At 42.3% G+C, this 27,930-nt stretch overlaps 1 protein-coding gene across 2 annotated transcripts; it reads right to left on the reverse strand.

The window, feature by feature from the left end:
- Positions 1 to 27,930, reverse strand: LOC311137273 (fatty acyl-CoA reductase 1-like). Of its 2 annotated transcripts, XR_014613929.1 has the most exons (13): positions 27,803 to 27,916; positions 15,816 to 16,033; positions 14,565 to 14,740; positions 14,133 to 14,312; positions 11,432 to 11,609; positions 11,275 to 11,319; positions 10,980 to 11,107; positions 10,808 to 10,875; positions 9,877 to 10,048; positions 6,201 to 6,330; positions 4,928 to 5,055; positions 2,371 to 2,633; positions 2 to 2,040 (listed from the first exon to the last, which is right to left on the reverse strand). XR_014613929.1 is itself a non-coding variant. In XM_084171673.1 (12 exons), exons 2-12 carry the CDS (start codon positions 16,002 to 16,004, stop codon positions 2,471 to 2,473), a joined length of 1,557 nt encoding a protein of 518 aa, XP_084027799.1. In that variant the 5' UTR covers positions 16,005 to 16,033; positions 27,803 to 27,930; the 3' UTR covers positions 1 to 2,470. The 2 variants fall into 2 exon arrangements, 1 of the variants encoding a protein (XP_084027799.1); XM_084171673.1 differs by having other exon boundaries at positions 1 to 2,633; positions 27,803 to 27,930.

The raw sequence follows: 27,930 nt of genomic DNA on the forward strand, positions 1-27,930 counted from the left end.
AGAGGATTTAACAGTTTATTCCTTCTTTTTGGTTTACAAACAAAAGGCACCCATTGATTTCTTTTTCTTTTTTTTTTTACATTTACAGTGGCAATAAATTTAAAACCCTCAATGAGAACTGCAGAGCGCATCCTCGGGAGAATTCAGTGAGGGTCATTGGCAAACAACAAATTGGTTATAGGATACAGTTCTTTCTACAGGACTACATCGTAAAATTATAAGAGGAAACAGGACAACAAAATACAAAGATTTTGCAGGCAGACAAAAGGCAAAAGGAATATGTTAAATCAAATGTCAGTCCAGATGGGCATTGTGATATGGTGCTGTAAAACCAGAATGAACATAAAATGTTAGAGATGTGCAATATAAGACCATTAGAATGATCCAGTAATATGAATCCCTAGCAATATGAAGTAGCAGAGGGTCTGCTCCACTCTCTTACCTCTCCATCACTGGCACAACAGGTTAATAAGAAACCCTGAATTCGCTGTTCCATTGCTTTTGTTTCACAAGTTTAACAATACTACACTACTAATAGCAAAGCCACATACCAGAAATAAACAACTGTTACACACTTACTTCTTCAAATCCAACACCACAAGGAAAAGGGACTACAAAAGCAAGGACACCATTCAACATGTGCTTCTCAAAACAGTTATTACAATGGACATGACAACTTGTTAATCAATATTCAAATACAAGCAACTACAGTATTAACTTAATTTGGATTCAGGAATCATAGGTAGCTTTTTAGTAAGCTGTGCAATGAGTCAGGCTGTGTTAACTTTTACATTCAGAGAAATATGGCACACTTAAAAGAACTGACAATAGAACTGAGAACAGTTTCAACATGATGCAGTAAATCACACATGTAAAGTAAAATGGTATACAGCAGCTGAAGTAGGTTCAGTTGAATTAGTTTCCTCAAGCTTTTCTCTTTAGTAAATAAATAGCCATGAAACATTTATTTTCTGTTTAATAGCATAAAAATACTTTGTAAGTCAGATTTTAATCTTGAAGTCTACCTAAATAGAATTTTGTAGGTATAAGTAACTATATGGCAAATGGACACATACAATGTACAACCACAGAAAAGTGCACTGTCAGTCTGACATCTTAGACAATATGTACAAGAAAACATTAAAAAAAGGGAGAGGTACAAACATTTTAAAATGTCCCAAGTGCACAACCTACCCAGGCCAACATTGGATAAAGACCACCTTTGAGAGTTATGGAAAGACACAAAGATAAAAGGCGTTTAGAATGGAAAGAGGAGAGGTCTCTCCCATGCATGGAGTATCCCAAACTAGACAACAGGCAAAACATGTGATGCAAAGCAGTAAACAAAGCTCCAATTCCAGACAGTAAAATGCCCCTGACAATGACCAACATGGGGAAACACTGTTAAATAGGCATAGCTGCGCTCATCTAAAAGCTGTTCTCAGTAAAACCAGTGTAAAGAACCGCAGACTACCCCAACATCAAGTCCTCTGAGCAGTTGCCTGTTCTGAGCTACATGAGATAAGAGGTATCTGGGCCAGAATCATAAGCAGACAGTCCAGTCAGAAATGGCTTAAATGCAACATAAAAAAATAATGCGAGAAAAAAATAGAGCTCTGCAAGGTCAGCTGATGCAAGATAATCATACCTTTTAGGCACAGTAAAAAAGCCACCCCATCACCATCTAACTTGTGCTTGATCATGTCATTGGGAATGAGTCATTGCCACCAGCAAGCATAGAGTATATGGGTGCCTTCATCCCTTTTCAAGCAAGAAAATCTAAACCGTTAATCAAAGCCACCGCCTGACCACCCTGGGGCAGTAGGCAAAGCAGAGAGCTCCATGACAACCAACCTAGGCATCGATGACAATTCTCTGTCTGGTTAGATTCAAGCTTACTACATCACAGTTGAATGCAGTACTACCTCCCACACCAGGGAACACACTGCAGAGAGAAAGGGAAGGGGACACATCACATACAGTAGATGAATGGTATGTCAGACCCTTAAAGGGATACTTCAGGATTTTGGCAATGAAGCCCTTTATCTACTTCCCTAGAGTCAGATGAACTCATGGATACCATTTTTACATCTCTGCATCCAGTATGAAGGATGTTAGCAGTAGTTTAGCACAATGACGAAGTATATGGTATCTACTCACATGCTAGCAGTTACCATAGACTTCCAGTCATTGTACTAACACTAGTTAGCAACTTCCTTCAAACTGCACGCAGAGACATACAAATGGTATCCACGAGTTCATCTGACTCTGGGGAAGTAGATACAGGGCTTCATTGCCAAAATCCTTAAGGCTCCCTTTGAGTGACTCAAAATAGTCCCAGGGTTTGAAGAGCCTTGTCCAATGCATAGCTGTCTGCAGGCGGGCCGGCAGGAGGGAGAGAGGGTGGACTGGACTGGGGATTCTGAGTTGAGGAGGGTGGATGGGTTCAAGGTGACCACACCACGTGGCCTCAGTATTTCATGGTGCTGGATGCTCGGAAGTAGGACAGGAACTTGAAGCAGAGGCTGACCACAAAGTACCAGATGTTCCTGCCCATCTGGGACCGCGCAATGAACACGCGCCAGATGAACACGACCAGGACCGTGTTGAACGTGTAGCGGATGTTCCTCAACCTGAAACACACAAAAGGATGACACATTTATTTTAACTTTTTTATGAAGAGGTAACTGAAGAAATACAATGACATGTCCTGGGTAGCTTGCATGTGAAGAGGCATTCACATGCATTCTCAGGAGATTAGTAGATACATCCACTAGCTAAGAAAATGTATCTGCTGGAATACAATGGGAGGAATAGGACATTTAAATATAACTTTACCCTTTGAATATTGTGAGCAACGAGCACATTTAGAAGAACAGAGTATACCAGGGAATAAAGAGAAAACAATACATTAAAAGAAAAATCCATAAACGTATAATTATTGTGCAATTTATATCTATAGGCTACATTGAGGTTTTGCTTTCATTATTTTTAGGCTATCTGGCATTAGTGCGTAAACCTAAGCTTTTGGGCGTAACTTTACACCCGCCAAATAGCCTACACGCCAATCGCCAAACGCTTTTGGGAACGGCAGAAAAACTTAACATCGATCCACTGAGGCAAAAAGTACAATGTCAGAGTTAATTACAATAAGAGAAGAGCTGCGAAATGGAGAGGAAATAAAGAAGAGGGTTGGAAAAGTAATGTTTGGGAAAGATTTGGTGAATTGGTAAAAGAGGATGATAGCAGTGCCTATGTTGTGTGATGATTGCGAGGCGATATACAAATTTGACAGTAACAAGACAGGGACTTCAAATAGGCCTATGGCACGTCAAGGGAACTGTAGCCTACTGTTCAGATGGGTAAAATGGACAGACCTCTCAGTCTTAATATTAACTCCTGCAGAATTAAGCATTTCTTGCAGTAAAATGATACACCAAAATGTACATTTTGACTCGGGAACAGGAGTGGAGAAATATGGTTTCTCTCAGCATCTTGAGAGAATGCGAATGCGCAGCTAGGGACCGTCTGTAGAGGTACTGTCTTTATCAGCATCATAAAAGCTGATAGTATTTCAACCACGTAAAATATGCATCCCAGCCAAACTAAAATCTTATCAGAAACACGTTGGGTCGTTCTCACAGCTTTCTATTTCCTTACAACTGGTCAAACTGATGTCATTTGGACATTTTGCACAGAAAATATTTATAGTAATTGCATTTTCTCCCCGGTCCACGTCTTTGTTCCGTGAAAGAAGCAGAGATGACAGAGAAAACGTTATCGATGTCAACTAGATTGAAGCATTCATTCTAAAATTGATGACGTTATTTTGGTTGAGCAAGGGTTCATTTAGTCTGAGGGCAACATATCACAGAAGAAAACCTGCATGTATCTATACTGAACAAAAATATAAACGCAACATGTAAAGTGTTGGTCCCATGTTTCATGAGCTGAAATAAAAGATCCAAGAAAGTTTCCATACACACACAAATTTGTTTACATCCCTGTTAGTGAGCATTTCTCCTTTGCCAAGATAATCCATCCACCTGACAGGTGTGGCATATCAAGAAGCTGATTAAACAGCTTGATCATTACACAGGCGCACCTTTTGCTGGGGACAATAAAAGGCCACTCTAAAATGTGCAGGTTTGTCACACAACACTGCAGGAATGTCCACCAGAGCTGTTGCCAGAGAATTGGATGTTAATTTCTCTACCATAAACTGTCGTTTTAGACAATACGGCATTACGCCCAACCGGCCTCACAACCACAGACCACGTGTAACCACGCCAGCCCAGGAACTCCACATCCGGCTTATTCACCTGCAGGATTGTCTGAGAATAGCCACCAGGACAGCTGATGTAACTGAGTATTTCTGTCTGTAATAAAGCCCTGTTGTGGGGAAAAAGTCGTTCTGATTGGCTGGGCCTGGCTCTCTAGTGGGTGGGCCTATGCCCTCCCAGGTCCACCCATGGCTGCGCCCCTGTCCAGTCATGTGAAATCCATAGATTAGGGCCTAATGAATTTATTTCAATTGATTGATTTCCTTGTATTAACTAACTCAGTAAAATCTTTGAAGTTGTTGCATGTTGCGTTTATATTTTTGTTCAGTATAGTTATAGACAAGTTGACTAACAAACCGACTGCAGCCTATAGTTATTTTCTATATTTGCGAGTTATGGTCGGGTCCAGGCCTCAGATTTTCACTTTAACACACAGTCAGGCAGTTGCGGATAGGTTATTACCATTTGCGGGTGGGTGCGGGTGAACAAACAGCTGACCCGCGCAACACTAGCATGTGCATCAAAGAACGAAAAATAGCATGAAGTCAAAGCCATTACAATGAAATATTCAAGATCACTTGGGCATTGTCAATAAGAGGATAGTTATGTTACGTAACATGTGCAGGTAGAGACACTTCTCTTACTTGTTGAGGTGTTTACGTGCGGCTGGCAGGCCTGACTCAGCCTCGTTCAGGACATACTTCTTTGTCCCCATGCAATAGTTCTCCATGTACTCTGCCCAGTTGAGTTGTCGCACGTCAAAGTTGAACATCTGGACAAACAAACAAAGGGGATTCATAGTGTAAGGATAGGCACTAAGCAAGTTTGTTGTATCGAGGAAGATTTTACTAAAAAGTACAATATGAAAAGTGTTACATTTGGTGTGTGTTGGACCAACGTACACTCAGTGGCCAGTTTATTAGGTACACCCATCTAGTACCGGGTCAGACCCCCCTTTGCCACCAGAACAGCCTGAATTTGTCAGGGCATGGAAACATTGCTCAAATTGGTATCAAGGGACCTAACGTGTCCCAGGAAAACATTTGCCACACCATTACACCACCAGCCTGTACCGTTGACACCAGGCAAGATCGGGCCATGGACTCATGCTGTTTACGCCAAATCCTGACTCTGCCATCATCATGACGCAACAGGAACTGGGATTCGTTGGACCAGGCGATGTATTCCTCTATTCAATTTTCCAGTGTTGGTGATAGCGTGCCTACTAGAGCTGCTTCTTCTTGTTTTTAGCTGATAGGAGTGGAACCCGGTGTGGTCATCTGCTGCAATAGCCCAGCCGTGACAAGGACCAACGAGTTGTGCGTTCCGAGATGCCTTTCTGCACACCACTGTTGTACTCTTCCTCTTAGCTTGCACGATTCTTGTCATTCTCCTTCAACCTCTTATCAACAAGCTGTTTTCGCCCACAGGACTGCCGCTGACTGGATGTTTTTTTGTTTGTCGCACCATTCTTGGTAAACCCTAGACACCTGTTTCTGAGATACTGGAACCGGCGCGCCTGGTACTGATGATCATACCACGCTCAAAGTCGCTTAGGTCACTCGTTTTGCCCATTCTAAATGGTAACTGAATGCCTCAATGCCCGTCTGCCTGCTTTATATAGCAAGCCACGGCCACGTGACTCACCATCTGTCCACAGTGTATATTCACTGTACATTTCAGCCAGGCCCTGATTATCCAACACAATGACTCCATTCAAACCCAAGCTGAATTATTCAATTGTGCTCGGACTACAAATGCAAACATACTCCATTCGTTCAATAGCATTTCTGTGTCTGCCACCCTACCAGTGTGTGTCCTACACAAGTATGTATGCGTGTGTCCTACAAGTATGTGTGTGCGTCCTACAAGTGTTTGTGTGTGTGCCAGTGACTGGTGGGTGGGTGTAAAGCGTACCCTCTTGTCATCAGTGCCCATCTGGTTCATTAGCATGGTGACGTTGTCCGTGTTCCACACCCACGAGTGACTGGTGAAGTACTCCAGCACCATCATGGCCTTGTGCAGCCGTGTGATGGTCTTCATCATCCTGCCGTGGAGTGGTGGGCGCCATTGCAACAGGGAAGAGACAGGTATTAAGGAGGTAGAAGGGGAGCTGGCACAGAGCTGACAGCACAGTGCCGTCTTTTCCCTTAAGGGCACTGAGCTTTAATAACTAACCTCAGCCAACTGGATTCAGTTTATGACATGGAGAGGGACAGATCAGGGGGATTGAGGTCTGTTAAGCAGACAAAGGCCAAGATGGAACAATGGGTGAGAATTAATTCTTCTAAGTATTTTTGTACAAGGTAAAGACCTCTGTAAGCCAATTCGTTACCAAAATAAAAAGTTTAGGGTATGTCATCGCTACAGATGAAACGTCGATTTTCAAACATCTGACCCTTGCACACTTCTTCACAGCTTTAAAATGGAAGACCTGCATAAATCCAGCACAATCTATAATAGATTAATAGAACACCGGTAAGAGTATAAGCATACTAGTATTATAAGCCAATTTACACTAACTCATACCAGTCTCCATTGGGTTGAGTATTGTTGGGTTGACACATTCAGTGCATTTGGAAAGTATTCAGACCCATTGACTTTTTCCACTTTGTTACGTTACAGCCTTCTTCTAAAATGTATTAAATACAATCTACACACAATACCCCATAATGACAAAGCGAAAACAGGTTTTTAAGTAATGTTTGCAAAACCAATCAGGCCTTTATGATAGTGGCCAGACGGAAGCCACTCTTCAGTAAAAGGCACATGACAGCCCGGTTGGTTTGCCAAAAGACACCTAAAAGGACTCTCAGACCATGAGAAACAAGATTCTCTGGTCTGATGAAACCAAGATTGAACTCTTTGGCCTGAATTCCAAGCGTCACATCCGGAAGAAACCTGCCACCATTCCTAAGGTGAAGCATGGGGGTGGCAGCATCAGGCTGTGGGGATGTTTTTCAGCGGCAGGGACTGGGAGACTAGTCAGGATCGAGGGAAAGATGAACGGAGCAAAGTACAGAGAGATCCTTGATGAAAACCTGCTCCAGAGAGCTCAGGACCTCAGACTGGGGCGAAGGTTCACCTTCCAACAGGACAATGATCCTAAGCACACAGCCGCAACACACAGGAGTGGCTTCGGGACAAGTCTCTGAATGTTCAAGATGTGGCCCAGCCAGAGCCCGGAACACTCGAGGATGTAGTAGCTGCCAAAGGTGCTTGTAAATGTTATATCCGTTTATTTTTTTTCTAAAAACCTGTTTTTGCTTTGTCCTTTTGGGATAGTGTGTAGACTGATATAAAAAAAATCAATTTTAGACTAAGGATGTACGTAACAAAATGTGGAAAAAGTCAAGGGGTCTGAATACTTTCAGAATGCACTGTATGTTGAACACAATGTAATGGAGGGCTTGTCCAATCTTTGAGGGCATCTGAGCATGTCTGACTCTGCCAGTAGCTTAAGGTTTTAAAACTTGCACTAATTACATTGTTGTCATTAAGACAACATGTACTAATTGTAGTTGAAAGTTTCATGAACAAACTTGTTTGAGGATTAATGGCTATGCCAAATTGCGTCAAAAGCAACCATGCTTGTAATCAGAGCTCAGATTCCCTCCATGATACATCGTGCTCCAAGAGGAAGGTGACAAAACATGCCTGGTGGACCATTTAGAAAGTCAAACATTAAGGTATTAGTTTTTCAGTGGGTGAGAAACCCATCTATTCACTTCACCCTTAGAATATGTTGAATACTAAACCAAATGCATTTCAGACAGCCAACAATGTTAAATTTGTGCTAATTGAGAAGTGTTACCAAATGTTCATCATTGCTGAAATGTTTCTGGTTTACAGTACATTTGTGTGGACCAATACTGTAAATATCAGGTAACAAAAACTTGGTTAGACTGAACCATGGTCTGGATGCTTAATGAAATGCATAAAAAGGTGGGGCTTGTGAGTAGGCCTACTCAATAACTTGTTGATACATTTTAATTCAAGTTTCCATTGGCTCTGAGCGCATCAATTACTGCCAGTGCATTCCATTCTGCCCACATTGTGCTTCATGAAGCCCAGGAATAGGACTACCAGGAATAGAAGGGTTGATGGGCCAATTAATAAAGGACAACTAGTTCCCTAGTGCCTCTCATTTGGAGAGATTATTGAAGAGTTGAGGACAAGGATGAGGACAGATGAATCCCAGGTCACTTCAGAAGACTTAATGCAGGGGTTCTCAAACTTTTTTGGCCTGTGACCCCATTTTGATATTTAAAGAAAAATCTGCAACCCCACCATGTAAAGAAAAGTGATGTAATCAAAGGCTAATGTTTACTTTTTTAATTGGGGCTATGATAGTCTATTACAAATCGGTCTGACAGTACTTAAATCTGAAGGAAGTATGGTTTGAAGTGACTGAAATGCATCAGAAAGGTATTGGGTAGTTCAGAAGATCATCAGGCAATAATTTTGTATGATCTTCTGTGTAGAAAAGAACATAATCGATAATGTCCTTTTCCCCCAGTCTGATTTAGTGCCTTGTCAACTCTTCTAATGAGTCATGCAGGGCTTGTGGGCATTGTAGAGGGAAACAGAGAGTCTTATCTTTCAGTGATGGGGTCATTATATTTAGTAGCTTAAATCTTTCAAAAAAGAGAGCCACATTTGTAAGAAGAAAACAGAAACCGATCTGTTTATTACAACCGCATCTAGCTGCTACCGTCAGTAAGCTCAGGTTCTATGAACCAAGCACAATTTTTTTATTTCAGTTTCTCTCACGACCCCTAGTTTGGGAAACACTGACTTAACGGCAAGGCTCAGAAAAACAAAAATGGCGACAAAAATAAAAAAGGGAGGTAATTCCACAATAATAAAAAAAAAATGACTTCCAAAGCCAAATAGTTCAACTGCATCAAAAAGTACAAATGCAGTAACAGGCAAAAAGGGTCAAACAAAAAGGGCGACAAAATAAAATGAAAACTCAAACATTATTGAAGCATGCTTTGGACAGGAACCCATGCTTGTCATGATGACACAGTAGCCTGTCAGCAGCCAGCCGAGTCCGATGCCATGAAGTCGAGCAAACAGCCAGGCGTTGCTTCCTCCCCACCCACCATGCCACACAACCAGCACCCAGTGGTGGAGGGGAGAGGGCATGGGCACTGTAGTAGACCTTACCGGGGCTTCTGACCCGTGGCCCTGAGATACACGTCATACAGCAGGGCGGGCAGAGTGTGACTCACTGTGGTCCAGTACTGATTGGTAAAGGGGTTGGACCGCAGGTTAACATTGGGGCGCCTGAAAGCCTGCTCTAAGGGGTTGGTCTTGAAGGTCATGTTTATACAGTACTCTGCAGAGAGAATATGACATCACAGAAGGGAGGACCCCTTTAACAAGGACATTCAATGCCAGAACATGTCGAGGTAACACAGAGAGGGGTAAGAGTGCAGAACCCAGCCCTAATGGTATATGGGTGGCTTATGCACCCTTACCCCCATGACACTGGACAGAAGCATCACATCACAGGTACAGTACACATTGGGCTACACTGAGCGAGACGCGGGGGGAGAGGGGTGTGACCGAGTGGGGCGTCATTTACCTGGGCTCTCTTCCTGTCATCCTGAGGCAGAGATCATATAGGAAGGCTGGTGCCTTGTGGCTTACAGCGATCCAGTACTGATTGATAAGGTGATTGGTTGTGAGATTTACATTGGGCCGTCTGAAGGCCTGCTCGAGGGGGTTCCTCTTGAAAGTGGATATTACATGGTACTCTAAGAGAAAAGGTAGGGGGTTCAACAGGGTGAATTGTTGGCACAACAACTAATTTCTCCAAAGTAGAAAGAAAGATCTAAGCAGCAAGCGTACAACAAAGCAGCAACAAAGCCAGACGTTTGGTTTAGACAAAATATCTTTGAAGTGCTTTTGAACTATTATTATTTTTAACCGTACAAGTTATTGCAGGAGTCTAGGGAGATTACAAAACACCACAAATCTAAACTTCAAAGTAAGCCTAATGAATGGAGAAAAGCAGTGTTAAAAAACAAAGTGATTTCACCTGAAATATTTCAAATCTATGGTAAATGAGTAGCAAATATATTGACTAATAAAACGTTTGACATTTACTACAACAAACGCACCAGGTTAGCATCTTAAAGGGAACTACACAAATGGCACTATGAAAATACCATCCATCTTCAGTCTACTAAACAAATATTGATCTACGACTGGAACACATTTTCATTCAAGCATATCAGTCACGTTATATAGTTTCACCCATTTCCATTAAGCATGGCACAAGGTTGATCTTTCTCAGATGGCAAGCATTCAGATAATATGTACACTAAACACAAATCCATGGAGTTAACTAACTCCCCAATGAGGGTGTGAGTAAACCAAAACCTGCTCACACAGTTATAAGAGTGGGTGTGCCCTCAAAAGCATAACTGATAATCATAATTTATCATTCTGCTTTGTTAGAGAACAAATACAGCCTGAGTATATTTGGATAAGATAGGAGAAGCGTTTCATACCAACTTCACCCCAGTGGAACGGGTTGATGCCACCCGTCGTGCAATTGTACACCAATATGCTCTTAGGCCTGCAAAGACAAAAACGGGACAAAATAGAAACCGGAAGAATAATCACATTATCATTCGTCCAGCTCCATAGAGGGCAGCTGCAGTATGTGTGTGCGAGACTGACCTGGTGTGTCTCTGGGAGCCGGAGTACCAGGCGGCAGCCAGTGTGGTATTGATGACCACATCCACAGGCACCAGGTCAGCCACCGCGTTGTTGGACGCTCTCATGGTGCGCAGGATCCCCTTTCCTGCCTATATAGGGCAGAGAAGTGTCAGGTTCATTACCAGGTCATAGGAAAGTGGTATCTCAGGTTATAATGAGTAGCCACAATGTTGACCTGGTCATGATCACATTAGTCCGATCTCTGACCTTTTTACATAGAGAAGAGAACACAGCTCACTTTTTTAAAAGTACTTACTGCAATGAATATTCCACTAGGTCCATTGAAATTATCAATCCAGCCCTAAGAAGAGTGAAAAAACATGTTATGACCAGCATACAGAGTTTATTTACTATGGTCAGTTACAGTAGCTATCGTTTAGAAGATAGCCTGCTCAGTACATGAGAAGACTCACTGGGAAGGGCTCTTTCCAACTGGCCCCTACTATAGAGGGCCTGATGATGGCCACGTTGAGGTTTCCACACTCCTGCTGGACCAGGTACTCAGCCATGGCCTTGGTGTAAGTGTACGTGTTGGGCCTTTTTCCAATCAGCCCTGGGGTCATCGCTGAGACCAGCTTCTCATCCATCCACCTAGCCAACGTGAAAATATATTGAAGACAGGGTTTTTTCTGGATAACAATTGAGCTTAGGTGGTGGTTGTGGCCAATGGTGCAGTCGCTGACCAACAATTTTAGAGACCCTCTCCTGTTGGCCAGAAAAGCAGCCAACAAGTGCTAAGCATGTGGGAACTCCTTCAAGAATGTTGGAAAAGCATTCCAGGTGAAGCTAGTTGAGAGAACTGTATATACAGTTGAAGTCGGAAGTTTACATACACCTTAGCCAAATACATTTAAAAACTCAGCTTTTCACAATTCATGACATTTAATCCTAGTAAAAATTACCTGTCTTAGGTCAGTTAGGAACACCACTTTATTTTAAGAATGTGAAATGTCAGAATAATAGTAGAGAGAATGATTTATGTCAGCTTTTATTTATTTCATCACATTCCCAGTGGGTCAGAAGTTTACATACACTCAATTAGTATTTGGTAGCATTGCCTTTAAATTGTTTAACTTGGGTCAAATGTTTCGGGTAGCCTTCCACAATAAGTTGGGTGAATTTTGGCACATTCCTCCTGACAGAGCTGGTGTAACGGAGTCAGGTTTGTAGGCCTTCTTGCTTGCACACGCTTTTTCAGTTCTGCCCACACATTTTCTATAGGATTGAGGTCAGGGCTTTGTGATGGCCATTCCAATACCTTGACTTTGATGTTCTTAAGCCATTTTGCCACAACTTTGGAAGTATGCTTGGGGTCATTGTCCATTTGGAAGACCCATTTACGACCAAGCTTTAACTTCCTGACTGATGTCTTGAGAGGTTGCTTCAATATATCCACATAATTTTCCTTCCTCATGATGCCATCTATTTTGTGAAGTGCACCAGTCCCTCCTGCAGCAAAGCACCCCCACAGCATGATGCTGCCACCCCCGTGCTTCACGGTTGGGATGGTGTTCTTCGGCTTGCAAGCGACCCCCTTTTTCCTCCAAACATAACGATGGTCATAACGGCCAGTTTTTGTTTCATCAGACTAGAGGACATTTCTCCAAAAAGTACGATCTTTGTCCCCATGTGCAGTTGCAAACCGTAGTATGGCTTTTTTATGGCGGTGTTGGAGCAGTGGCTTCTTCCTTGCTGAGCGGCCTTTCTGGTAATGTCGATATAGGACTCGTTTTACTGTGGATATAGACACTTTTGTACCTGTTTCCTCCAGCATCTTCACAAGGTCCTTTGCTGTTGTTCTGGGATTGATTTGCACTTTTCGCACCAAAGTACGTTCATCTCTAGGAGACAGAACTCGTCTCCTTCCTGAGCGGTATGACGGCTGCGTGGTCCCATGGTGTTTATACTTGCGTACTATTGTTTGTACAGAGGAACGTGGTACCTTCAGGCGTTTGGAAATTACTCCCAAGGATGAACCAGACATGTGGAGGTCTAAAATCTTTTTTCTGAGGTCTTGGCTGATTTCATTTGATTTTCCCATGATGTCAAGCAAAGAGGCACTGAGTTTGAAGGAAGGCCTTGAAATACATCCACAGGTACACCTCCAATTGACCCAAATGATGTCAGTTAGCCTATCAGAAGCTTCTAAAGCCATGACAGAATTTTCCAGAATTTTCCAAGCTGTTTAAAGGCACAGTCAACTTAGTGTATGTAAACTTCTGACCCACTGGAATTGTGATACAGTGAATTATAAGTGAAATAATCTGTCTGTAAACAATTGTTGGAAAAATTACTTGTGTCATGCACAAAGTAGATGTCCTAACCGACTTGCAAAAACTATAGTTTGTTAACAAGAAATTTGTGGAGCGGTTGAAAAAAAGAGTTATAATGACTCCAACCTAAGTGTATGTAAACTTCCCACTTCAACTGTATACACACTATGTAGAAAAAACCCTGGAAGACATATCCACACAAAAGGTCAGTTATATTGCTCAATTTTTTTATCTGACCATGACCAAACACACATTTCAATGATTCACTTTCTTTAAATTGCCCCACCCACATGTACATCTCTGAAGAGATTCTCACATCCCTTTTGTAATCCATAGGGGTGGAAACATTACTACATGAACGGAAACTTTTACACAACTGGTGACCGTTTTGTCCATGGGTGACATATTGCGCCACCTTCAATAGAAGTTAGAAGTCCCACCTAACATTTAGAGTAAAGCAAATGTCCTTATTAAATAGTTCACAAATTAGTGCCGTTCAAATGAGTGCCATTCAATCAGTAACCAAACTGCATTACGTTTCATTCAGAAACCCTCCCTGTTTTGGCACAAAGTTTAAGTCCATGCAGTGATATCGAGACCCACTTGAGGAAAACCAAGCTTATGAATTAGCCACTACAAACAACTAATCTATGATTTCCATTTCCTCTTAGTCAAACATGGCAATCTGTAAATTACTATAATCTCTTGGTATGTAGTATTATTGACATTCATTTTAATAATCCCAAATGGCTTCAGTTTCTATCAATCTGCAAATAACTTCAGGGTAACAAGTCTGCAATGGGAAGTGTTATGCAAAACAAGTCACATTTTTGGGACTCACTCCAGGCTGTCGATGAGCTTCTTGTAGTCAACAGGAGGTGGATAAACCACTTCCTCAATGAGTGTCCGGTCACAGTTGGCGTAGGCTGTGGACACATGAAGGAACACCTCCAAGTGCTTCATTCTGTGGGCCAGAGCCACCATCTTCTGGGTGGCTAGAACATTGAGCTGCATAGCATCTCTGAGAAGGAAGAAAATGTCACAACACTTATTTATCACAGAAAATGAAAATATTAAAAACCAACAGTCAGGTACACAAGAATGGTTAGTAATACTTCTAGAACGATAACCTACACTTTAAGTATTAAAAGGAAGTGAGTCATTCATCTGCAGGCGAAGCAAGTGACAAGATCACTCTGTAGAAAAATTTGAACTTGCATAATTGTCCAGCAAAGCTCTGGGGAGCAGCATTAGAAGAGAAACAATGGCTCACTTGAGAGGCTCGTTGAATCGGATGGTTGCAGCACAGTGGAAGACTACGTTGATGCAGTCAGCAAGTGTTTCCTGGTCCTCTTTGCTCAGGTCCAGCTCTGGCAGGGTGAGGTCACTGTTAACAGCCACTATCTTTTCAGCAAAGTCTGGCTGCTCATCTCGTACCCTGTCAAAAAGCTTAAATACAAATACAGTTGCATTAGAGTTGGCAAAAAATATAATACTCCATCAAGCTACTTTCACTGCCAATAAGTGTATCAAAATTAGCCTACTCAATGTTTTTTCATGACAGCAATGTGTTGGTGGAGTGATGCGTTTTGGTTTGAAAGCACTCCAAGAAAGCAATCCCTTTAGTAAGACTACGTCACTGAGGCCAAGCTCCCTGCCATCCAGAACCTCCATATCAGGCGGTGTGAAAAGAAGGCCCGGAAAATCGTTTAAGACTCCAACCACCCAAACCATAGACTGTTCTCTCCACTTCCGCACGGCATACGGTACCGGTGCATCAAGTCTGACACCAAGAGGCTACTGAACAACTTCTATTCCCATGCCATAAGACTGCTAAATAGCTAACAAAATGGCTACATGGACTGAGTTGACCTTAGTATGTTATTCTTATTTTAGCACTCTCTATGCACACTCACAGGGTCCTACACACACTGACACGTCAATACACACAAACACTCCCTCCATTATTTGCTCACACACACATAATATGCACAAACATTTATACTGACTACACACACACACACACCCACTCACATACAACCATCATATACGCTGCTGCTACTCTGTTTATCATATATCCTGATGCCTATTCACCTTACCCCTATACATATCTAACTACCACTCCAGTATCCCTGCACATTGTAGATATGGTACTGGAACTGACCCTGTATATAGTATGCTTACTTACTTTATCGTGAACTTTGTGTGTTTTTCTTCTACCTTGTTATTTTTAGTATTACATTGTTATTGATTACTGCATTGTTGGGTTTAGAGCTTGCAAGAAAGGCATTTCACTGTACTTGTGCGTGTGACATTAAAACATCATGGTCTGTCATGGCCCAATTATAAATACAGTATGGAGAGTGTGGGCTCTGGAACTACTATGTATCCAGTAACAAACAGTCAAGAACTTATGATCCATCACCCCACACAGCCTAAAGAGATCCCCTTTTGGCTGCCCCACTAAAAACATTCCCTTTTGGCTAGCCCCATTAGACCTTTACCCTTCACCAGCTCTGCTCACCTTGCAGTTGATCATGTCTGCGATGCGGACCTGGGGAGCGTGCCCCGATTTGTGCCGGACCAGAACGTACACGGCTTTGATTCCAGGGCAAGACCGCAGCAGCTTCTCCAGCAGGACCTTTCCCATGAAGCCTGTTGCCCCTGTGATAAGCACATTCTTCCCCTCATAGTACTCTGGAATGGTCACCATTTTGTCTGTGTGCTCCAACCCTCCTCAACCTGTGGAAGGATTACATCATCGTTAGCATAGATATTGAAGAACCTATTGACTACCGTGACGGAATTTCACCAGTAACACCGACCCCAGTTAAGAGCCAAAAACTCCCCTTCCCATCTACAAAATTCGCCCATATCACATACAGGAGCCAACATGCTGTATCTTATTTCAGCCTTTCCAACATTGTAAGTTACTCTTATCCCGTCTAATCCACACACTGCCATTAAGATGGGTGACGGGCTCAAGAGCTTTACTTAAAGGGTAACTCTCAACTCCAATTTCAGCCTTTGCCCAACCCTTAAAAGAAAAAAACATATACAGTACCAGTCAAAAGTTTGGACACACCTACTCATTCAAGGTCCTCTTTATATTTTTACTATTTTCTACATTGTAGAAAAGTAGTGAAGACAAAACTATGAAATAACACATATGGAATCATGAAGTAACCCAAAAAGTGTTAAACAAATCAAAATATATTTTATATTTGGGATTCTTCAAAATAGCCACCATTTGCCTTGACAGCTTTGCACACTCTTGGCATTCTCTCAACCAGCTTCACCTGGAATGCTTTTCCAACAGTCTTGAAGGAGTTCCCACATATGCTGAGCACTTATTGGCTGCTTTTCCTTCACTCTGCGGACCAACTCATCCCAAACCATCTCAATTGGGTTGAGGTCGGGTGATTGTGGAGGCCAGGTCATCTGATGCATCACTCCATCACTCTCTTCTTGGTCAAATAGCCCTTACACAGCCTAGGAGGTGTGTTTGGTCATGGTCTTGTTGAAAAACAAATTATAGTCCCACTAAGTGCAAACCAGATGGGATGGCATATTGCTGCAGAATGCTGTGGTAGCCATGCTGGTTAAGTGTGCCTTGATTTCCAAATAAATCACTGACAGTGTCACCAGCAAAGCAACCCCACACCATCACACCTCCTCCTCCATGCTTTATGGTGGTAACCACACATGCGGAGATCATCCGTTCAGCTACTATGCATCTCACAAGGACACAGTGGTTGGAACCAAAAACCTCACATTTGGACTCAGGACCAAAGGACACATTTCCACCAGTCTAATGTCCACTGAAATTTCCCGGATTGACTGACCATCTCTTAAAGTAATGATGGACTGCTGTTTCGCTTTGCTTATTTGAGCTGTTCTTGCCATAATATGGACTTGGAATTTTACCAAATAGGGCTTTCTTCTGTATACCACCCCTACCTTTTTACAACACAAATAAATAACTCCACAAATTAACTTGTAGCAAGGCACACCTGTTAATTGAAATACATTCCAGGTGACTACCTCATGAAGCTGGTTGAGAGAATGCCAAGAGTGTGCAAAGCGATCATCAAGGCAAAGGGTGGCTATTTGAAGAATCTCAAATATCAAATATATTTTGATTTGTTTAACACTTTTTTTGTTACTACATGATTCAATGTGTAATTTCATAGTTTTGATGTCTTCACTATTACTCTAAACTCAGCAAAAAATGAAACGTCCCTTGTTCAGGACCCTGTCTTTCAAAGGCAATTCGTAAAAATCCAAATAACTTAACAGATCTTCATTGTAAAGGGTTTTAACATTGTTTCCCATGCTTGTTCAATGAACCATAAAACAATTAATGAACATGTACCTGTGGAATGGTCGTTAAGACACTAACAGCTTACAGACGGTAGGCAATTAAGGTCACAGTTAATAAAACTTAGACTCTGAAAAACACCAAAAGAAAAGATGCCCAGGGTCCCTGCAGATGTGGCCAGGGCAATTAATTGCAATGTCCGTACTGTGAGACGCCTAAGACAGCGCAACAGGAAGACATGACAGACAGCTGATCGTCCTCGCAGTGGCAGACCATGTGTAACAACACCTGCACAGGATTGGTACATCTGAACATCACACCTGCGGGACAGGTACAGGATGGCAACAACAACTGCCTGAGTTAAACCAGGTACGCACAATCCCTCCATCAGTGCTCAGACTGTCCGCAATAGGCTGAGAGAGGCTGGACTGGGGGCTTAATAAGCCTGTTGTAAGGCAGGTCCTCACCAGACATCACCGGCAACAACGTTGCCTATGGGCACAAACCCACCATCGCTGGACCAGACAGGACTGGCAAAAAGTGCTCTTCACTGACGAGTCGCGGTTTTGTCTCACCAGGGGTAATGGTCGGATTCGCATTTATCATCAAAGGAATGAGCGTTACACCGAGGCCTGTACTCTGGAGTGGGATCGATTTGGAGGTGGAGGGTCTGTCATGGTCTGGGGCAGTGTGACACAGCATCATCGGACTGAGCTTGTTGTCATTGCAGGCAATCTCAACGCTGTGCGTTACAGGGAAGACATCCTCCTCCCTCATGTGGTACCCTTCCTGCAGGCTCATCCTGACATGACACTCCAGCATGACAATGCCACCAGCCATATCGCTCGCTCTGTGCATGATTTCCTGCAAGACAGGAATGACAGTGTTCTCCCATGGCCAGCGAAGAGCCCGGATCTCAATCCCATTGAGCACATCTGGGACCTGTTGGATTGGATGGTGAGGGCTAGGGGCATTCCCCCAGAAATGTCTGGGAACTTGCAGGTGCCTTGGTGGAAGAGTGGGGTAACATCTCACAGCAAGAACTGGCAAATCTGGTGCAGTCCATGAGGAGGAGAGGCACTGCAGTACATAATGGTGGCCACACCAGATACTGACTGTTACTTTTGATTTTGACCGGCCTTTTGTTCAGGGACACATTATTCCATTTCATTTCTGTTAGTCACATGTTTGTGGAACTTGTTCAGTTTATGTCTCAGTTGTTGAATCTTGTTATGTTCATACAAATATTTACACGTTAAGTTTGCTGAAAATAAACGCAGTTGACAGTGAGAGGACGTTTCTTTTTTTGCTGAGTTTACAATGTAGAAAATAATCAAAATAAAGCAAAACCCTGGAATAAAAAGGTGTGTCCAAACTTTTGACAGTTACTGTATGTATGTACAGTGGGGAAAAAAAGTATTTAGTCAGCCACCAATTGTGCAAGTTCTCCCACTTAAAAAGATGAGAGAGGCCTGTAATTTTCATCATAGGTACACGTCAACTATGACAGACAAATTGAGAAAAAAAAACCCAGAAAATCACATTGTAGGATTTTTAATGAATTTATTTGCAAATTATGGTGGAAAATAAGTATTTTGTCACCTACAAAAAAGCAAGATTTCTGGCTCTCACAGACCTGTAACTTCTTCTTTAAGAGGCTCCTCTGTCCTCCACTCGTTACCTGTATTAAATGGCACCTGTTTGAACTTGTTATCAGTATAAAAGACACCTGTCCACAACCTCAAACAGTCACACTCCAAACTCCACTATGGCCAAGACCAAAGAGCTGTCAAAGGACACCAGAAACTAAATTGTAGACCTGCACCAGGCTGGGAAGACTGAATCTGCAATAGGTAAGCAGCTTGGTTTGAAGAAATCAACTGTGGGAGCAATTATTAGGAAATGGAAGACATACAAGACCACTGATAATCTCCCTCGATCTGGGGCTCCACGCAAGATCTCACCCCGTGGGGTCAAAATGATCACAAGAACGGTGAGCAAAAATCCCAGAACCACACAGTGGGACCTAGTGAATGACCTGCAGAGAGCTGGGACCAAAGTAACAAAGCCTACCATCAGTAACACAATACGCCGCCAGGGACTCAAATCCTGCAGTGCCAGACGTGTCCCCCTGCTTAAGCCAGTACATGTCCAGGCCCATCTGAAGTTTGCTAGAGTGCATTTGGATGATCCAGAAGAGGACTGGGAGAATGTCATATGGTCAGATGAAACCAAAATAGAACTTTTTGGTAAAAACTCAACTCGTCGTGTTTGGAGGACAAAGAATGCTGAGTTGCATCCAAAGAACACCATACCTACTGTGAAGCATGGGGGTGGAAACATCATGCTTTGGGGCTGTTTTTCTGCAAAGGGACCAGGACGACAGATCCGTGTAAAGGAAAGAATGAATGGGGCCATGTATCGTGAGATTTTGAGTGAAAACCTCCTTCCATCAGCAAGGGCAATGAAGATGAAACGAGGCTGGGTCTTTCAGCATGACAATGATCCCAAACACACCGCCCGGGCAACGAAGGAGTGGCTTCATAAGAAGCATTTCAAGGTCCTGGAGTGGCCTAGCCAGTCTCCAGATCTCAACCCCATAGAAAATCTTTGTTGAAAGGGAGTTGAAAGTCTGTGTTGCCCAGCGACAGCCCCAAAACATCACTGCTCTAGAGGAGATCAGCATGGAGGAATGGGCCAAAATACCAGCAACAGTGTGTGAAAACCTTGTGAAGACTTACAGAAAACGTTTGACCTGTGTCATTGCCAACAAAGGGTATATAACAAAGTATTGAGAAACTTTTGTTATTGACCAAATACTTATTTTCCACCATAATTTGCAAATAAATTCATTAAAAATCCTACAATGTGATTTTCTGGAGAAAAAAAATCTCATTTTATCTGTCATAGTTGACGTGTACCAATGATGAAAATTACAGGCCTCTCATCTTTTTAATAGGAGAACTTGCACAATTGGTGGCTGACTAAATACTTTTTTCCCCCACTGTATGTATGTATGTATGTATGTATGTATGTATGTATGTATGTATGTATGTATGTATGTATGTATGTATAGTTGAAGTCGGAAGTTTAGGTTGGAGTCATTCAAACTCATTTTTCAACCACTACACACATTTCTTGTTAACAAACTATAGTTTTGGCAAGTCGGTAAGGACATCTACTTTGTGCATGACATGTAATTTTTCCAACAATTGTTTACAGACAGATTATTTCACTGTATCACAATTCCAGTGGGTTAGAAGTTTACATACACTAAGTTGACTGTGCCTTTAAACAGCTTGGAAATGTTCAGAAAATGATGTCATGGCTTTAGAAGCTTCCAATAGGCTAACTGACATCATTTGGGTCAATTGGAAGTGTACCCGTGGATGTATTTGTGGTCCTCTGTAGCTCAATTGGTAGAGCATGGCGCTTGTAACGCCAGGGTAGTAGGTTCGATCACCGGGACCACCCATACGTAAAAATGTATGCACACATGACTAAGTCGCTTTCGATAAAAGTGTCTGCTAAATGGCATATTATTTTTATTTATTTCAAGGCCTACCTTCAAACTCAGTGCCTCTTTGCTTGACATCATGGGAAAATCAAATGAAATCAGCAAAGACCTCAGAAAGAAAATTGTAGACCTCCACAAGTCTGGTTCATCCTTGGGAGCAATTTCCAAACGCATGAAGGTACCACGTTCATCTGTACAAACAATAGTACGCAAGTATAAACACCATGGGACCACGCAGCCATCATACCGCTCAGGAAGGAGACGCGTTCTGTCTCCTACAGATGAACGTACGTTGGTGCGAAAAGTGCAAATCAATCCCAGAACAACAGCAAAGGACCTTGTGAAGATGCTGGAGGAAACGGGTACAAAAGTATCTATATCCACAGTAAAACGTGTCTTATATCGACATAACCTGAAAGGCCACTCAGCAAGGAAGAAGCCACTGCTCCAAAACCGCCATAAAAAAGCCAGACTACGGTTTGCAACTGCACACGGGGGACAAAGATCGTACTTCTTGGAGAAATGTCCTCTGGTCTGATGAAACAAAAATAGAACTGTTTGGCCATTATGACCATCGTTATGTTTGGAGGAAAAAGGGGGTCGCTTGCAAGCCGAAGAACACCATCCCAACCGTGAAGCACAGGGGTGGCAGCATCATGCTGTGGGGGTGCTTTGCTGCAGGAGGGACTGGTGCACTTCACAAAATAGATGGCATCATGAGGAAGGAAAATTATGTGGATATATTTAAGCAACCTCTCAAGACATCAGTCAGGAAGTTAAAGCTTGGTCGCAAATGGGTCTTCCAAATGGACAATGACCCCAAGCATACTTCCAAAGTTGTGGCAAAATGGCTTAAGAACAACAAAGTCAAGGTATTGGAATGGCCATCACAAAGCCCTGACCTCAATCCTATAGAAAATGTGTGGGCAGAACTGAAAAAGCGTTGCTCACAAGTATAATTTTGGGGGTGGGTAAACATAGATCCCAACACTTTCTCACTACAGCATAATTACCAGAAGTCCACTGTCACGCTCTGATAGTAAAATTATATACATAGAGCAAATATGGCTCTGCACAGTTAGCTCAAAGTGGTAAGGTGCCGAGTTCCTGACATTATTGCCACTTGCGACCTAAGTTTGAATCCACCATGGGGCACACATTTTTGTTGTTGTTGAAATGTGGACTCACATTTATTGCGGTGTTGGGGGGGAAAAAGTACAATAATGATGATTAGGGTCTCAATTCAACCCAACCCGCACTGCAGTATTTACACAGTAGCTCTTTTTCCAATGATCAAATTAACTCCCAGATTGGCCTTGGGTACTGTATAAAAACCTACAACTACTACCAGGGCGACACCTCTCACAAGTATGCTTTCACTTTTCAGAATTAGAAGTGTGTGGGCACGGGATGAATATTGTAAATAAAGGATTTTAAGACAAAAAAAGATTTCTAATCCCACATACAGATCTCACAACCATTGAACTATGAGCCAACTGTCTTAGCGGACTGCGCCACCAATCAGTCATAGCAGATGGGGAAACAATACAACGAGTGGACATGAACACCATTGTCATCTATTTGTTGTTACGATGGATGTAGCTACGAATATAAATGTATAATCTTCATAGCCTACATGTTTTTTTCTGTCTTAAAATGACAGATGTGTATGAAACTGTAAGCAAAAATGTTTAAATTTGGTCATATCCGGAAATGTGCCTTACTGCCTTTTGAATTCTGTGTACTGTCAGTAGTCTAGTCAAGGAAGCATCATGCTAAATATATTGGCACAGTCTACTTACCTAGACCATTGCTAAATAAGGCGCTCTGTCACCTGTGTTTATAGTAAGCCTTGAGGCAGTACCACCCAGCACATCTAGAAGGGAGTGTATTTCATACCGAACCCCACCCTTGAGATGACGTAGAGGCACCTTCAGGATTTCAATGGTAAAGTTGAACAAAAACAGCTAGATTTACTACTAAAATACCTAAATATATTACTTTCGCAATAAACTGTCAAAATGAAGACCAGAATTTACGTGTTTCACTATAACACCTGGTTTTCGATACAAATAAAATCTACATGAAAGTTGTTTCTCATTGCCACAATCTACTGAAAGTGGTCTAGAGAGCAGAGTTGAGCACTCCTTGCAAAGATCCAGTGAAGTAGATTGAAATAGCCTATAGTAGTGAGAAGTCTTCTCTACACAACATCAAATTGCATCACTAATATCCGGTGTGCCTGACTTAAAGATGCACTATGCAGAAATCGCTCTGCCATTTCCTGGTTGCTAAAATTCTAATAGTTTGCCTAATTTCAGTTTATGTGACAAAACAAGCAGTCATTGTGTAGAGAATCATTGTACCATCTAAACCGCTGTGATTTGTATTTTTCCATAACCAAATATATTGTATATTCAGCTGTTTGAAGCTTGTGTACAATAGTAAGACACGCAAAACCGAAACTTCAGAACGGGAAGCAAAGAAATAGCATACATATGTACATTTGGTCAGGTCACCCAAAAAGTTACATATTGTAGCTTTAAAACTCAAGAGTTTAAATACACCTGTGTTTTTTTTACTAGTCTTATCTCTGTGTGTGATAGTGGCCGGGTGGATGACACGCTACTGTTGACACATCATGCTATTCAGACAGATAACTGGCTAATGATTGACACAGAAGATAATGTTATATCTTATTCAAACAGATACCACCGATCAAAATCATTAAACACGTAACATTCAATAAACCTCGCACTAAAGCACTTCTGTCCAACAGTGAGTAAGTACGGTTACATGCACACAATAATACGCTAATTGTGTATATAGTCAGATTAATATAATAGTTCGATGCAAACGTTCACATGCTTTGTAAGAAGAACGATTACCCTAATAATCCTGTTTAGATGGATACATCTGAAATCAGGCTACCTGATGGCACTCTGATAAATCTAAATAAATGTTACTTTTGGGAAGCATATTTGATTCGCAGTTAGGCTACCTTTCAGGGCAATGTCATGCTCAATGAAATACATTTAATTTTATGTAAAATGATGGCCTTGGTCAATGGTTTGCCAACATATCCGCTGACATTCACAGGCAATGGACACAGACATTCTATGGGCGAAAGGAGCCAAATACAGCAGCAAGAATCATACCATCTGATAGTGAGGACAGTGAGCTTGAGGACAGTGACAGTGAGGAAGAACCCTTTGACACACACACACACACACACACACACACACAGTACCAGTCAAAAGTTTGGACACACCTACAATTTAGTCCCACTAAGCAAATGATAGTGGGACTATCATTTGTTTTTGGGACTAAGCGCAAACCAGATGGGATGGCGTATAGCTGCAGAATGCTGTGGTAGCCATGCAGGTTAAGTGTGCCTTGAATTCTAAATAAAATCACTGACAATGTCACCAGCAAAGCACCATCACACCACCTCCTCCATGCTTCACGGTGGGAACCACACATGCGGAGATCATCCGTTCACCTACTCTGCGTCTCACAAAGACACGGCGGTTGGAACCAAAAATCTCAAATTTGGACTCATCAGATCAAAGGACAGATTTCCACCGGTCTAATGTCCATTGCTCGTGTTTCTTGGCCCAAGCAAGTCTCTTCTTATTGGTGTCCTTTAGTCGTGGTTTCTTTGCAGCAATTAGACCATGAAGGCCTGATTCACGCAGTCTCCTCTGAACAGTTGATGTTGAGATGTGTCTGTTACTTGAACTCTGTGACGTGCAATCTGAGGTACAGTTAATTGCCGATTTCTGAGGCTGGTAACTCTAAATGAACTTATCCTCTACAGCAGAGGTAACTCTGGGTCTTCCATTCCTGTGGCGGTCCTCATGAGAGCCAGTTTCATCTTAACGCTTGATGGTTTTTGCAACTGCACTTGAAGAAACTTTCAAAGTTCTTGAAATGTTCCGGATTGACTGACCTTCATGTCTTAAAGTAATGATGGACTGTCATTTCTCTTTGCTTATTTGAGCTGTTCTTGCCATAATATGGACTTGGTCTTTTACCAAATAGGGCTATCTTCTGTATACCACCACTACCTTGTCACAACACAACTGACTGGCTCAATCGCATGAAGAAAGAAAGAAATTCCACAAATTCACTTTTAACAAGGCACACCTGTTTATTGAAATGCATTCCAGGTGACTACCTCATGAAGCTGGTTGAGAGAATGCCAAGAGTGTGCAAAGCTGTCATCAAGGCAAAGGGTGGCTACTTTGAAGAATCTAAAATATATTTTGGTTTGTTACACTTTTTTGATTACTACATGATTCCATGTGTTATTTCATAGTTTTGATGTCTTCACTATTATTCTACAATGTAGAAAATAGTACAAATAAATAAAAACCCTGGAATGAGTAGGTGTGTCCAAACTTTTCACTGGTACTGTAGAAGGCATACGCATACATTCAGTTGTTCCAAACTCACTTCACTCGCGCTAAAGAGGGAGGCTCACTCGGCTGGTACTAGCACATGCAAAGATCAAATACACCACTGGAACGCCGATGAAGGTGTTTACATGTCCTAATAATGCAAAAGATTGCTCAGAAAACCAGGTGTTTTAAATCGGCATATGCTAACTTCAATTTGGACCTTACACCGATTAAGATAAGTAGAGTGAAGTGTTTACATGACTATTGCATAATCTGCCTACTGCCATCATCAGTTTAATATCGAATTATTACTGTGCATGTAAACACTCATTGAGCAATGTTGTGGTAGGATGGATGAGTTATGTACATGGAAGTCCCATTTACTCAAAGAAACTGAAAGCGCTGAAAAATGGGAGGTTGGGAACACCGAAACACTGTTCCACCGTCAGTGCCAGAGACATGCCTTGAGCTTATCGGCACACTGTTAAACACATTTTTGTTTGCATTCTGTATGCCTACTGTACAGAACTGATCAGAGTGCCGTTTTTATGTGCAGGATAGCTTCCCTCTGGTCAATGCAGCAGAGCAGATTATTTACTGCATAAAACCAGTGTCAAGTCTGTGACAGCTGTGAGCTTGTCAAACAGAAGCAGTGTCTCTGGCCAAGCAGCAAGGCAGTTGTGGCACGCAGCGCCATCTTGTCCTCACATTCATTATATATAGGCCTACTGTATGTGTGTGTGCTTATTTTAAACCAAATAAACCGTTTGATAACAGATGTCACAAAGTGAAACTTCAACTGTAGAGTAAGGACATAAAAGGCCATCAAGAAATCCCTGGTGACTGGTGTGCAACAAGTGTATTCACTAAAGCGCCACCATGAAAAACAAGCATGAACAACCTGATCCCCATTCTTGGAGGAATGGAGGTAAAAGGTAAATCTGGCTTGTCAGGTGGGTATGAGAGCACAAAGGAGAGTCTGGCGCTTCACTAAAAACCCTCCACAAATGCCATTCAACAGCCCTGGAGACTGAGGGTGCTGCTGCTACAGCTACACCATCAAAAGGTTTTGGACCCCTGGAGAGAATGTGCCATTTCACTTGGGGCTACTGACCAAGACAGCCTTTACACATGTAGGTCCAGCTTCTATTCTGCAGTCCTCCTTGGGGGACATAAATTGTCATCCTCCTCTTTGGCCAACCTAGAAAAATGATCACCAGCCAAGAATAACACACATCATAACACCACTTGGGTCTGTACAGCACTGTAAACTACACACTGCATTCACCTTGATCAAGTCTCTACTGCTGTACAAGCAAGTTGATCCCAGATGCCAGACACCACATCTTCTGTTGGAATAACTGATTAAACACATGCATGTCCCTGGAGTTGGCACTTGAATGCAGTAGTAAATATTTTATGACAGATGTGAAACAAACCTCAAAAGCAATGCGTTAAGTAAGTCCACCTCTGCAAAGATTAGAGAACCCTGATGACAAAGCCACCTCAGCAGAGATTTAAAATCAGAGCAGGTGATGATGGCCTAGTTTTGACTAGCAACTATACCTGTCCAAATATTAGAGAGGGTGGCTATCATTTTGGCTAACACTCACAGCAATGAGCTAAATGCATACACATGTCAAATGGGATAAATGGAAAAGGGCTGGAGATCTTGTGACCCTGATTAAAGTCAGACAACTTACTAGTGGCTTATTTACCTAAAATAAGTCCAGTGTCACGCCATATGAACTTAGAAAGCAAACTATGTCGTACAAAATGATAATGATTTTAAGCTTGAACTTCACCTAGCCCACATGTCAACTAGCTAGTTAGTGAAACTTGCTGAAAGCGGCACTGGCAGCGACTTGTGGCTGTGCCACCACACACAGGAAGAGCAGTAACTAGCCAGCCAGCCAGATAGCTAGTTAGCTAACGTTAGCTAGTATGCCAACTTCACTGGTGTGGTGGTGAGCAATTCCCACTAGTTAGCTAATGACTGACAGCAAAAACAGCACTACCAAAACAAGAAAATGTAAAAACTTTCTGAAAAGGATTGACCCCAATGAGTCCTAACACAAACCTACAACACTTTCTGGAAATAATTTAGCTAACTAGCTAACGTTAGCTAGCTACCCCTCCCTCTTGCGCATCTCTTCCGCGGCATGCTGTCGCACGTCGTCAGCAAACGATAGCCATTCGCAGTCATCTTTGAACATTTAGCGCTAAATATAGCACAACCAGAGAAAATAGCATGTGAAAGACGGATATACCTGAAATTGACGAAACTGAGTTTTCTTGCGTTAAATGAGAAGTATCTCCCGGATGCAAGTTCAGCTACAGCTCCGTAACTGCTCAATTTCTGCGGGCTGGGAGCACAGAAACCTGACCGCTGACAGCC

This window comes from Coregonus lavaretus (assembly GCF_964263955.1).
Source record: "Coregonus lavaretus genome assembly, chromosome: 11".
Lineage (NCBI taxonomy): Eukaryota > Metazoa > Chordata > Actinopteri > Salmoniformes > Salmonidae > Coregonus > Coregonus lavaretus.